This window comes from Arabidopsis lyrata (genome assembly GCF_000004255.2).
Source record: "Arabidopsis lyrata subsp. lyrata unplaced genomic scaffold ARALYscaffold_6, whole genome shotgun sequence".
NCBI lineage: Eukaryota > Viridiplantae > Streptophyta > Magnoliopsida > Brassicales > Brassicaceae > Arabidopsis > Arabidopsis lyrata.
Genome location: NW_003302550.1, coordinates 1,006,127 through 1,019,615, shown reverse-complemented (window position 1 = coordinate 1,019,615; position 13,489 = coordinate 1,006,127). Strand labels below are relative to the sequence as shown.

At 37.5% G+C, this 13,489-nt stretch overlaps 6 protein-coding genes across 6 annotated transcripts; 2 read left to right on the top strand and 4 right to left on the bottom strand.

The window, feature by feature from the left end:
* The first annotated feature begins 708 nt into the window (after positions 1–708).
* On the top strand, positions 709–2,223 carry LOC9307108 (nucleolin 2). The gene is made up of 6 exons (XM_002873048.2): positions 709–802; positions 922–1,133; positions 1,241–1,423; positions 1,524–1,634; positions 1,739–1,911; positions 2,002–2,223. The coding sequence occupies exons 1-6, from the start codon at positions 782–784 to the stop codon at positions 2,088–2,090; spliced, it is 789 nt and encodes a 262-aa protein (XP_002873094.1). The 5' UTR covers positions 709–781; the 3' UTR covers positions 2,091–2,223.
* Positions 2,224–3,047: 824 nt separating this feature from the next.
* On the bottom strand, positions 3,048–4,695 carry LOC9309162 (UDP-glycosyltransferase 89A2). Its single transcript, XM_021023694.1, has one exon. It carries the CDS (start codon positions 4,605–4,607, stop codon positions 3,156–3,158), a length of 1,452 nt encoding a protein of 483 aa, XP_020879353.1. The 5' UTR covers positions 4,608–4,695; the 3' UTR covers positions 3,048–3,155.
* Positions 4,696–4,920: 225 nt separating this feature from the next.
* Positions 4,921–6,101, top strand: LOC9307107 (nucleolin 1). Its single transcript, XM_021023696.1, has 5 exons — positions 4,921–5,022; positions 5,153–5,205; positions 5,293–5,442; positions 5,536–5,701; positions 5,790–6,101. Exons 1-5 carry the CDS (start codon positions 5,002–5,004, stop codon positions 5,811–5,813), a joined length of 414 nt encoding a protein of 137 aa, XP_020879355.1. The 5' UTR covers positions 4,921–5,001; the 3' UTR covers positions 5,814–6,101.
* A 44-nt stretch (positions 6,102–6,145) lies between these two features.
* Positions 6,146–8,830, bottom strand: LOC9307106 (serine/threonine protein phosphatase 2A 57 kDa regulatory subunit B' alpha isoform). Its single transcript, XM_021023693.1, has 2 exons — positions 7,240–8,830; positions 6,146–6,630 (listed from the first exon to the last, which is right to left on the bottom strand). The coding sequence occupies exons 1-2, from the start codon at positions 8,395–8,397 to the stop codon at positions 6,304–6,306; spliced, it is 1,485 nt and encodes a 494-aa protein (XP_020879352.1). The 5' UTR covers positions 8,398–8,830; the 3' UTR covers positions 6,146–6,303.
* A 533-nt stretch (positions 8,831–9,363) lies between these two features.
* Positions 9,364–10,846, bottom strand: LOC9307105. Its single transcript, XM_002870989.2, has 4 exons — positions 10,715–10,846; positions 10,527–10,604; positions 9,943–10,044; positions 9,364–9,670 (listed from the first exon to the last, which is right to left on the bottom strand). Exons 1-4 carry the CDS (start codon positions 10,715–10,717, stop codon positions 9,584–9,586), a joined length of 270 nt encoding a protein of 89 aa, XP_002871035.2. The 5' UTR covers positions 10,718–10,846; the 3' UTR covers positions 9,364–9,583.
* Positions 10,847–11,000: 154 nt separating this feature from the next.
* Positions 11,001–12,579, bottom strand: LOC9309161 (dual specificity phosphatase Cdc25). The gene is made up of 3 exons (XM_021023695.1): positions 12,428–12,579; positions 11,864–12,002; positions 11,001–11,334 (listed from the first exon to the last, which is right to left on the bottom strand). Exons 1-3 carry the CDS (start codon positions 12,556–12,558, stop codon positions 11,164–11,166), a joined length of 441 nt encoding a protein of 146 aa, XP_020879354.1. The 5' UTR covers positions 12,559–12,579; the 3' UTR covers positions 11,001–11,163.
* Positions 12,580–13,489: the final 910 nt, after the last annotated feature.

Here is a 13,489-nt window from a genome sequence, read left to right as displayed (position 1 = left end):
AAGCATATGGAGAAGAAGAAGAAGATTGATATGAGCAAGAAAAAGAGGATGGAGGTGGAGAATTTGGAGATGGCTCTCTTTTAGGAGAAGACGAACCTCTTTGGTGTTTTTAAATGTATTTAACTTTGTGTTTGTATGCATGTTAAAAATAAGTAAGCTGATCAGTAATCATCATCTCTGCTTTGATCATCACCCATGCAATGTATGATATGTCTTTCAATTCTCTGGATGTTAAAAAATTAATATATAGTAAGCTCAACAATCGATCGTTATCTGCTTTAGCTAGTACAATGCAACCTTTGTTTTCTAATTTTTATTACTTCAGCTTTTCCTTGAGATCACATACTCTTCAACATACCCGATGTTATCATACACAAAAAGAGATTTGTTTCAAACGAGTTTCTGATATGAAAGGTCAAATATAAACCCTTCACACCAAAATAGATATAACCTATTACTATGAGCTTTCATCAGAAATTAAGCGTTGAAAATACCAAAAGATTAGCTATATGAACTCTTATCCCCTTTTTCCCCATATATAGCAAATCCCTCAACGGCTCTAGAAATATGTTTATGCTTCAAGAATCCTCTTGGGGGAATAAGAAGAATAGGAATATATGGGCTTAACGCAGGCCTGAACTAGGCCCAACAGTTTGTTCGTAACTACAATATACACGAAAGGATTAACAAAACAAAAAAACGTTTCATACAATACCTAAATCCCTAAATCTGAAAAATATCTTTCGAACCCTAGCTAGCAGTCGCTCTTGTCAATTCATCCATGGACGAAACCGCTATCAAAGTAATCTTCTTCTGTACTCTTCTTCTTCTGCTTTAACCTCTGTGTCTCTACGGTTTCTTTCTGCACAAGAAACATGAAGTTAGTAGAATTTCTGATTAGATCTTTTGTACCTTGGTTAGGGTCTGAAATTACTGGAATTGAACGATAGTGGTTCAGACTCTGGTGAATCAAACTGTTGTAGTTGCACCAGCACGACGATTTCCGTTGAGGGATATGACACTTGGCTTCGAAAGTATCCTCTCAAACTCGTGTTGGAAAAACATTTCGCTTCATGCGGAGAGATCACAAATATTTATGTACCCACAGACTTTGAAAGGGGTATCCTCAAGAGGTTTAATTTGTGGCTTCTTCCCTCCCATCTCTCTCATGTTAAATTCTGCTAATTAACTAACTCAAATTAAAAGAACTTTGTTTTTGTATCGTTGGTTTTATGTACAGTGTTGCCTTCATGAGGATCGAGGGAGAAGGTGCCGAAGAAAAGGCATTGCAACTTAGTGGAACTGACGTCGGAGGATGGACTGCTATCGTTAAGCCTGCACCGTCGCAGAAAGTATTCATGGATGATCCTTGGTATGCTGGTCCTAGGTGTGCTGCTGCTCCCGCCGATACCAAAACACACATGTACATTTTGATAATATTATCTCCTGCAATCAATATTTTTATTTTTTTAGCTTGTCATGTTAATAACATTTATCTCCTGAAATCAAATTATTTATTTTAGGATCCGCGTTACCGGATATGACACTTCGCTTCCTAAGATTGATATGCAGATCGCGCTGTATAAACATTTCTCCTCGTGTGGATCCATCTGGAAAGTTATAGTTCTCTCTAGGTTTGTGGCTTCTTTCTTCATCCAATTTGTGATTTTTTTTTTCCCCAACTCTCAAAAGTTATTGAATTATAATAAGTAAAGACTGTCTCTGTTGAATTTTGCAGCGGTGCAGCTTTTATTTATCTTGAAGGAGAAAGATGTGTAGACAAGGCGCTGGAACTAAGTGGACGGAACATGGGAGGATCGACTCTTGTAGTTGAACCTGTTGTGCCGCGACCCGATATCTTAAAAAAAAGAAGGCCGCTCGCCTGCACTACTACTGGCTATACTCTCCCAAGTACATAAATTTGCTCTTGCTTCCTCATTCTTTATTCCTGGTAACAAATTAAATTCTCTCATTAGTTTCCTTGTTTATACTTTATATTAGGTACTTTACTTGAGGTGGCTAAGAAGAAGAAGAAGAAGATGGAGACAGAGATGGAGATGGAGAAGGAGAAGGAGAAGGCTCTCTCTTAGGACTTGGAAAATACTCGGTCTCTAACATCAACTAGTAGGTTGGTTTCTTAACCAATCGATCACTTTAGTCGGTTGACTCGACTTTTAAGTTTGTGTATGTATACCAAATTTATACAACTATGACTGAATCGTATACTTTTAGTCATACATGCATAAATGATATCAAATTTTATACACTTCACCTTCTTAATACAGTAACTGTATACTAATCAAATACTGGTATAATCTGAAAACGATATTCACGTTTTAAATTGAAAATATCTTGATATGCTCCATTAAGTTTGAACCGTTGCATCTTCATTAGTTAATTGCATCAAGCATGTAGATACCTAATTTTGCATAGTGACGTAATTCCATGGTGCCAAGTTTTGATGGTGAAGTGGTGCATTCTGATTGGTGGTATATGATTCTAATTAATTAATTAGTTTACCACCACCTGAGTCCTGAATGATTTGATTTCATAAATAAGAAAAAAAAAAATTGAATGCGCACTACCATAATATGTAGTTATGTACCACTTTCGGATAAATATTTCATGTTCTCTGAATTTAATATAATGCACTCAGTAAATAATCCTTCTATTAATAGTGCTTTGATCATACATGGTTGGATGAATCAAGCAAGAGTTTGACTAAAGGACACAACAACAACAACAAGAAAAAAAACATGATGAATAAGGCTTCATCTCTCTTACTACTTCTACTGCTCATGGTAACCGTCGTGGCTACGACTCTTAGACCACTGGAGGAGCTAGCCGTGGCCGGTACAAGGAGAATTCTGGCGACAAAGGGGTTCGGAGAAGGGGTTGAGGCCGATGTCAATAACCACCATAGCATTCCAAGGGAGTCATGGGATTATAGTGAGAGTAATCCATGATTGGTTAGATGTTAAAGCATCATGTTAAGCTACTTTTATCCTATAGTTCAATTATAAACCATACTTGTTTTCTCCATACTATTAATAACGAAATTGAAAATACCACTGATTATAGAAGCAGAACAAATGGTACATACATTTGCAAAATCCCCACTAAAAATATAGCTCACAATAATTAGTAAATTAACTTTAGACTTTTCCAAATTCTTTGACAAGTCTTTGTAAATCTTCAATAGAGCTTCCATTTGTCTCCGTCACCGCGGCCTCGGTCTTTTGCCGTATCTCCTCCGCGCAAGCAGCCACCTCGCGTCCTCCCTCACCCATCGTTTCCGCTATGACCCGACCAAGCTCAACTGGGTCAGGTACAGTTTCACCACCTTCACAAACCCTAACCGCAATACCCAAATGCTCCACAAGCAACCTCGCGTTCACAAACTGATCCGCCTCCATGGGCCAGCCCAAGACCACAGCCCCACTCGTTATCCCCTCAAGCACAGAGTTCCATCCACAATGGCTCAAAAATCCACCAACTGCCACGTGTCGCAAGACCGCCAGCTGGGAAACCCATCCTCTAACCACCAATCCCCGTCCAGAAACCCGATCCTCAAACCTGTCGGGTATCGGATCTTTCTTAACCACCCAAACAAATCGGGTCATGCTTTTTTCTAAGCCTAGAGCAAGAGCATCACACTGGTCTTTAGTCAATGCCTTTTGACTTCCGAAACAAACGTATAGCACTGACCGGTTTGGGGATCCGTCTAACCAACTTAGCAAACTCGGGTCTATAGAACCTGAATCCGATTTAAGACCTGACCCGATTGAACAAAGCGGGCCAATTACAAAAACCCGATCATGACCCATCCTCTGTTTCACGTACTCAAGATAATCATCTTCAAGAATCTCAGAAGAATTGAAAACAGATCCATAGCTCAACAAATTCTTGGAGAAATCTTTGATTGTTTCGATATCCGGTGACGGAGTTTGGAGACTTCGTCGGACTATAGACGGAAGATGCTCTTCTTTGAAAATCGGAGCACGAGGAAGATCCAGGAGATGAATCGGATCCGTTGATTTGATTAGATCGATGTTTTCGAAGCAAAAATGGAGAACGGAAACTAAGAAGAAGCTGATGGAGAAGAAAGCGAATCTAGGGATACTGATTTGATTGCAGAGATCGTGAGTCCACCCGAGGAAGAAATCGGAGATGAGAGCGATCGGAGGATTAGGATGAGATCGGAACCAGTGGATGATTGGATCTCGAAGCTGACGAAGAGAAGCCATGATCGGGAGATTTCCTGAATTTCCGACGTCTTTAACGTTTTCGACGCCGGGAGAGAGTGAAGGATGAGGAGGGAAAGGGAAAACGACGGAGGTGACGGAGGAGGGATGAGCGGAGAGAAGAGGAGAGAGGTAAGTTAGGTTTCCGGGAGTGACGATGACGGAGACGTTGACTCCACGGAGGCAGAGTTGGTGAGTTAAGTCAAGTAGAGGAAGTAAGTGACCTTGTGCTGGGAATGGAAACACCACTATGTGCGGTGGTTTCGAATTCTCCGGCAGCAATACTTTCGTCATTTTCGCGGTGGCGTTGCGGTTGTTGGTTTTTTTTTTTTTTTGGTAGTAGAAAATTTGGTATGGCTGCATTAATTTTTCATATTATATAATCAAAATTTTGGATTAAGATAGATTAAAGTTGTACCCTTTGGTCTTTTCAAAATGTATTACCTTTGTATTTGTCTGCGTTTTAAAAGTAAGCTCCGTTATCATCATCTGCCTTGATCATCACTTCATCACCATCCTAATAACAAAACCTTTTTCGCAAGACTTTTCAGCAACCGTCAAGTAGTGGTTGCAACGGTTCTAGAGAAATATGTTTATGCTTAACGCAGGCCTGAACTAAATTCAAGGCCCAACAGTTTGTTCGTAACTATAATAGACACAAAGGATTATGTTGTCTCAACAAAACAAAAACTTCTTAAAAACTTAAATCCGTAGATTTGAAAAATATTTTTCGAACCCTAGTTCTCAGCTTATCACCATGGAAGAATCAGCCATCAAAGTAATCTTCTTCTTCTGCTATAAACTCTGTTCGTGTCTCTACTAATGGTTTCTTTCCGCAGAAGAAAGTAGGAAAACATATGAAGTACGTCGTAGTATAATTTCTGATTAGATCTTCTTTTGTACCTTAGGGTCTGAAATTGCTGGAATTCAACGATAGTGGTGCAGACTCTCAAACTCACAGGTAAATTTATTTATTGGGAAATTTTTGTCGTACGTGTTGATCATAATATTATTAACTCCACCTGCAATCGAAATCAAATTGTTGCAGTAGCACTAGTACGGCTATTTCCGTTGAAGGATATAACACTACGCTTAAGGAGTATCCTCTCAGGCTCGCATTGGCAAAACATTTCGCTTCATGCGGAAAGATCACACAAATTTATGTTCCTAGAGACTTTAAAAAGAAACTCCTCAAGAGGTACTTTAATTTGTGGCTTCTTCCCTCCCAGCACTCAATGCTGCTAACTCAAAAAAATAAACATTGTTTTTATTTGTATCGTCCGTTTTACAGAGCCTCCTTCGTTTGGATCGAGGGAGACGATGCCGAAGAAAAGGCATTGCAACTTAGTGGAACTGACGTTGGAGGATGGACTGCTATCGTTAAGCCTGTGCCCTCTCAGAAAATATTCTATGATGATTCTTGGAGTGCTGCTACTCCTGAGGCTATATGCCCCCAGGTACATAAATTTGCTCTTGCTTCTTGATTCTTGGTAACAAATTAAAACCTCTTATTAGTTTCGTTGTTTATACTTTATACACTATTAGGAGATGGAAGAAGAAGATGCTTGATATGTTGGTGCACGAAATTCACGAAAGAAAAAGTATCGATTTAAGTAAAAATAAGCCATGATGAATAAGGCTTTCTCGCTCTTACTTCTACTGCTCACGGTAACAGTTGTAGGAGCTAGCGTGACTGGTACAAGGGAGTCATGGGATGATAATGATAATAATTAATCCACGACCTATATTTGGTTAGATGTTAAATACATCATATTTCAGTTCAATTTTAAACCATACTTATTTTGTCTAATCCGTTGTATCGTCAAAGTTAAGTTTTCAAATTTAGATTTTGTTGACTTTAGTTCACAATTTAAAGAATCCGTATTGAATATTCTCAAAAAGAGGAAAAAAATATTCCTATTGACTCGATTACGGACTTTTTTCCAGACCAACAAAATAAATAAATAAAATATAATAATTTTGCAACGATTAGTGAAAATGAGAAGATAAGTGAAAGAGAAAGAATATTATTACTTATGATGATTTGATATTTTTTTTTCTAAGAAGTGATCATAGGATCTTCTCTTTCTCGTTCTTCCACCGCTTCATCTAATCTCCTCCACCTACTTTGGCGTTGTTCTTCCACTTGTTTCGATTTGGCTTGTTTCTCTTCGTACTGTTGCTGGCAATCTTCAAAGAGCTCAGGGTCCATCTCCATGAACATTCTTTTTATATTCGCGCTTAAACCGTGTACAGCTTGGTTCCAGTGAGACTCTATGTTTCTCTCCAGGGATGCAAATATGATGGGAAGGATCACACCTCGGTTCTGCGCTATTAGACCTACAACGTGCTCATTGTTCCACAAGAACAGAGCTCGTTCTGCAACCTACATGGTGGTATGTGTATGTGAGCATAAGAGATTGAAATATTCAAAATTCCTACTAATCGAGCAAATATTTTGGCTAAGCTTGAGCTAGAGAGAAGATGGATCAGAGTGAAATGGGAATTCCATGACAAATGAACAAAGCAAAAACAACAGTTTCAATAATATCAGAGGAGTTGGTTGTTTGGCAGGGTTGAATCAAAGATGAGTTAAGCTATTGAATGATATAAGCATCAAATAATTCATTCAGCAGATTGTAATAGCAACTGCATGAGATAAACCTATCAACAGAGATGGGTCATGATCAGATTCAGTTTGCTGAAGAAGCATGGGAAAGGCGAAAAAGCAACCAGAAAGATGAAACAATGTGAACCATGCTAAGCACATAAATTGCAGTACATTTTTCAAATGGAGGAGTCACAACATGAGTTCGAGGTAATAGGCCTATATGGCTATATCATTGCCTGGATATGCAAAATCACCACACAACAGGAGTCTTTGGTACAAGAAGCTTTATAACAGAGGCTCCAGAATTTAGAGGTTAATATGCATAAATGAGAACCTTCAGTGGACAGATTGAAGAGTGAAACTAACCCATAAGAGATTACTAACCTGAAAATTAGAGCTGCTGAGGCACCGAGCAATCTGTTGGAACAGAGGGACCATACAGCGTTGGAACTCAACAGTTTGTGTTGCCTCAAGAACTTCTTCAAGTTCACCGAGAAAGAGAACCTCTTTTGTACAGTTTGTCACAGGCCAAAACTTTAACAACCCCCTAATTACTGTATCCGCAAGCTTATAATCTTTCTCCACAAACTGAACAATGCAGTAAGACAATTGTTGATGATACATAGCGATTGGTTTTGGCTTATGCAGAGGTATCAAAGCCCTGATCAAAAAGAGCTTGTGCTCCTCCTTCATTGGCAAGGCAAACCCATTTATAATACTACCCAGAATCTCCAAAAGCTCCCCAATCCCACTATGTCTCTCTGTCTCATAAATAAACCTATAGAATATATTGTTCATTGCTTTCCTAATAAAGGGCCTGTGGACCATAAACTTCCCATAAATCCTATGAAGAATCGTTTTCAAGTACTCCCTTTCTCTTGGATCTTCAGTTTCAAACAATTCAAGCAACCTCAGCACAAAAGAATGGTCAATATACCGTTTCGCAACCTTTGTATCTGTGTCAGAAGGAACAATGTATCTCAGCAACAACTCATAAACTAGCTGTAAATGAGGCCAAGATGGTTCCAAATAAGGCTCCTCTTCCTCAAGATCAGCAGGCTCTTGACCTGTATTCTCGTGTGAAGCCGGAGGAAGACACCGGAATATATTAACCGAAATCATCTTTACCATTTCTTCTTGACAAACTTCAGAGAGCTTCCCTGCTCCAGACTGTATAAAATCAACTAGCTCCAATAACGTTTGCCTCTTAATCTCCTTCTCTCTCGCATTCTTCAACGTATCCGTAAAATCAAATTGAAAACAACAAATCTGGAGTTTCCTCAAGAACAAGGATTGACGGTCGGAAACAGACACGTCTCTGAACAACGGAAGAGGCTCGACTGAATACATAGGAGGCGGTTGTGTGGTGGCCGCCATTGAACCTGGAGAAGAAGGAACAAGCGAACCACGAGATGCGTGATTTACAATCATATTGGATCCAGGACCTGACCTACCTGGTGGATCAAACCCATACATAGACGAATCATTTGCCTCAGCTTTAGAGGCTTTTCGATTTGCCCCTTTCATGATCTTCTTAAACATGGCTTACGCACTTTAAACAGACCTCAGAGAACCCTAATTTAGAAACCCTAGGTTTTGCGAACGAGAGATTCAGTGGAAGAGAGAACTCAATTGGATCCCTCAGATTCAATTGCTTTCTAACAAAAACCTTCTACTAACGCTTCTTCTGCATCAGTCTTCGAGTATGTTCTGTGAGATCTGAGAAGATGAAAATCAAAGCGTTGGATTGATAGAAGAGATCCTCGGAGAAATGACCGGAGATTTGGACAGCGATTTTATCCGGCGAGCGAGCGAGAACGAAAAAGAGAAAGAGAAAGGATCTTCAAATTAAAATGGAAACAGAAAATATAAAATTAAGGTAACGATTTTTATTTAAATTTCTTATTTAAATTAGTTATTCAAAATCTCTCTCTTCATTGTCTTCAAATCACAACCAAAGACACGAAGATAATTATAAAACTATTTTGATTTTTTATTATCTTTTTGAAATCACATTTTGTGAATTTATCCTAAACGTTAGCGTAAGTGTGATGGCTTTGTGCACGTGGCTTGTGAGTGAAGTGCTCGCAACTTTAACAAATTGGTCCATATATATGAATAATGAACTATGATTATGCAAAAAAAGATGCTTATTTCAAATAAAATTAAACACATGAAATTTATTCTCCATTCATGGCAATATCAAATAGTGACAAGTGGTCACCACTAGATTTTGATGATGAAATCAAATAAACAGAGTAGTCGCAATAGACAAATCTTTCAAAATTTTCTATTCCAAAACTCTTCACTATGGATAATAACAACCTTTGAATAAAACGAAGGGATATAACAATAAGACAATGATTTGTGGATTGGCTTGCTTGAAATATCGAAAATCAAGAGTTGTTAAAGTTGCTCAATTAAACTTACCATAAAACTAATAATACAACTTAAGACTTTACGAGACACCATAACGCATTAAGCTCAACTAGCAGAGAGTGATCCGAGTTTTACTGAGAAATTCGAAATCTCCCACATGCAAAAGATTCTACACAAGAAGAGAAGAAAAGAAAAGAGAAGTAAACATAAAAGAAATTATCTGTTACGCAGCATTTTCAACGTATATCATTATCAGTATCACATCAGGTAATTTCAACTTCCAGCTTCTTCTCTTATCCAAAACATATATCCACAAATACAAAGGTTTTATTGAAGAAAAGACTCGGCCTCAATCCTGCTTAATACCACCCGTCTCCTCCGCTACAACAGGTTTAGCTATTGTTTCTGTACCTTCAGTTCCAGTTTCCGCAGCCACCTGAAACAAAAAAAAGTGTTGCACATAAGGTTCAACTGCAACCACGTATAAGATAAACACTGAATATACACAGATAGAAATGTAAGTTCATGGAAGCTACTGGGATCATGGCATATTGTTGAACTGCAACCACAGGTTTGCATCAATTTTGAACAAAAAAAAAAAAAACATCAATTGAAGGATTGAATCTATGTTTCCATCAACGAAACTGCTTCAACCAAGAAACGATTCAACGAAGAATAAAAAGCGTCAATCAAGTGATTTTCACTTACTTTGGTGGCTTTGTCGTTTTGAGCAACTGGCTTGAAAGGACAAGCTGGAGGGGCTCTTGCTGGCTTCCTGTACTCCCATCCGAGCCACGCATACAATTTGGCCTAGTTATAAACCATGAACAGACAAAACTTAAAGAGTTAACAAATGATTAGACGAACATTCTACCAGTAAGATTCACTAAAGCATGACCTCTACAGATTGTTTTTTCTTAAACATAGTAAAGTCTAAAGATAATCGGTATGAAAAACTAACAAAACTAAGATTTAGATATTGCTAACATCTTCAACTTTCCAAGAGCACACCTCAAGCAAATAACAAAAGCTTATTTTTCAGTTTTACAAGCACAGATTATGATCATTTATCCTGATTATCATCTTCACTATCTTCTTCTCTTTCTAATCTCCAATTTGTTATTCAATTCAAATGAAGCTATCTCTTTTGAGACTAACAGAATTCAACACTCTAGCATCTTAAAATTCGAAAAATTGTAAGTCTTGACATTTAATACCCCATGAATCTGATCATTATTCCGAGGAAAAATCAAAAGTTCAAAGATTATATCAAGAGAGAAGGAGCCAATTACCATGAAATAATCGATGATTCGAGGCATTAAATTGATGAGCGGGACGAGGAACAGAGGCACCAAACACATAACGCAAACCTGTGACATTCAGGAATTTTCATAGATTCAAAAAATCTGAAATGGAATCCGCAAAATTGACAAACGAAAGCTAGATCCATAAAAAACAAGCGAAAAATTGAAAATCTTACCATGATGAAATTAGGGTTCTAAACTCAGGATTTGGGAATTTTCGACAAAAGTATCAAAAATTGGAGAGAGAGATCAAAATATGATTGTACTTCCCTGAAGTCGTCGTCTTTTGCTTTTATGACTAAAAAAATTAAACAAATAAAGCAAACACTCTGTATCAGCGAGAGAGTTTTGACGACGTTAATAAGCTAACGTGCCTCTTCCAGAGAAGCTACCGAAAAATCCATTATTTTACTTGACGGCGTTAAGATATCAACGTGGCTTTGACGCTCAGTAAACGTACAATACCAAAAAAGCCCTTTTAGAATTATGGTTGCAAGTTTGGTGTTTGTGTCTCCAAATAAAACCAACATGTATTGGTAAGAGATTATTTATGATAAATCTTCATTCAACTTTAATACATGACAATGTGGAAGATCAATTAGGTCCCAATATGGTTCAGTAGGTTTTAGGCACAATCGCCTTTGCAAGGAACGTCTGCGCAGCGGCAGACCGGTTTTCCAGAAGCTTCCCAGCCGTTAAAGCCACGTTCCAAGATCATGATGTTTTTGATTCCAGTATCTTCTTTCTTCTCATCGAGATAATTCACGAGCCTTCTTGCACAAGTTGGACCACGAACCTGCATTAAGAATTGGCTTCAAGGCTTAAGCAATCACTTCATTTTCGAGTGAAAAAATCTATTGATTTATTTATGGTAGGACTTTGGACAGAACAAAGAAATGAGAACTAGCTCAAATCAAAGGTTGATAAAGGACTGAGATTGATGATTTGGAGTGCTAGCTAATCGATGTTCTTTCTTTTAAGAATATAACGGAAGCTCCTACTTCATGGCATACATAAGAATAGATGGACAAATAAGAATACCATATCGAAAACAGTTGAAATTTGCAACCTTAAATCAACTTTTGACATATGAAAGTCACTACACGAGGACATACTGTAGAACATATAGATATCCTTCTACGAATACCATATTGATGCCGCTTATCTAACCTATTTAACATGAATCAACAAATCTTCCACCAAAACCAGTTATCATTCAATCATCGCAAAACAGTGCTATATCATGTGTTCCATCATATGAAATCAAACAAGAAGAAAATATAAGATATTGTGGGAAAGTGAAAAGAGTGTATAAAAACAAACACCTGGCTCAAAGCACAATGGAAGACAAGTGTGTCTTTGTCCTTGACATTTTGAACAAGATGAGAGATCTTGTCATCAAACGAGCCACTGGCATAGTGTAGCGACCCAGCTATATGCCCGTCATAATTCCTCTCTTCATCCCTTCAAAAACAACCAAGTACTCCAATGTGTTACATACATTACCTTCAAAAAAGTCTAGATTTTGTAGCTATAACTCTGTATCAGAACCTAGTCAAGAATTACAAAAAAGTCTGTTTCTTTCTTCATTCCTCAACCCACCTAACCACAAAAGCTTTGTTACAAGCTCATGAGACCCCTAAAAGTTGTTTTTTCGATTGAGAGATTCTACAAAATTCCAGTTTTAGAAAATATTGAGATTCCACTTGTTAATAATTAATTGATCCCCATGAATTATTAAGTAAAGGAATCTCCTAAAACCTACATCAGTACTACATAAAAGAGTAAAATCAAACCTAAGACCAATAATCGGGATTGATTCGAACTAAAATTTGGTAGAGAATCAGATTATGACTAAAACCGACGAAACAAATCGATTAATGTTTGACCTGACATCGATTATGGCGATGTTGGGACGACGATGAAGAGGGAGAAGCTGCGTAGAGGTGATGTAAGAGATGCTTCTCGCCATCGCCATTTTTTTCTTCTTAGTGAAAAAGGAAAATATGCTTCTCCCCATATCTCCTTTTCTTCCTTAGGGTGTGAATGGTAACACTAAAAAAGGCGTTTTTTAACCTTTTTCAGCAAATCCGTCAATTGGTCACCATTCACCATTTTTTGAACAGATTTGCGTTTTTCAAAAAAAAAAAAAAAAAAAAAAATTTGCGGAATTGTCCAGCGGTTAAAGCCTTGGACCGCCTTTTAAAAAATTTCTGGTCATTATCCAGCGGTTTTCAAAACCGCAGCAACAAATAATACAACGGATAATAAAACATGCTTTTGCATTTTAAATAATTAAAACTACTAGTACATATCTATACTATTAATTGGGAAGCATTGGATAATAAATAACCTTATGAAGTGTAAAGAATTACAAAAATGCCATTGGGATAATTACAATCAAAGAGTAAATGAAAAAAAATCGTTGAAGGGCAAAATCATAATTTAAAAGCAAAATACCCATGGATCTTGGGCGAGTGGATCGGATAAACACGCGGATTCTGGGCTTATTTGGCGGATCGACACGCGGATCATGGACCCGACCCGGACTGTTGGAATATGGCATTTTGGGACAATCAAGCGGATCCTGTGAGTCTGTGACAATCAATTTTGGTTAAGATTTGGCAATGTTGTTATTAGATATTTCTTGCAATATACTAAAAATTATTTCGAAACCAAAAATGACATATATCATTTAAGATATACCCAAAACAAACGTATCCCTTTAATTTCGAATATAAAATAGGATAGATAGTAAACGTAACAAGATTTAGTTTCAAAAATCTCCAAATTTGATGGTTGTTTTCGATATGATACGAATTCGGATAATATATTTACCAAAAATAACAATAACTAAATATTCATAACCTAAATAATCAAGTATATACCTTAAATCTTTGTACAAAACGTTTTGATTAATTATGAAGAGGAAGAAGATTTTTTATGGTGTC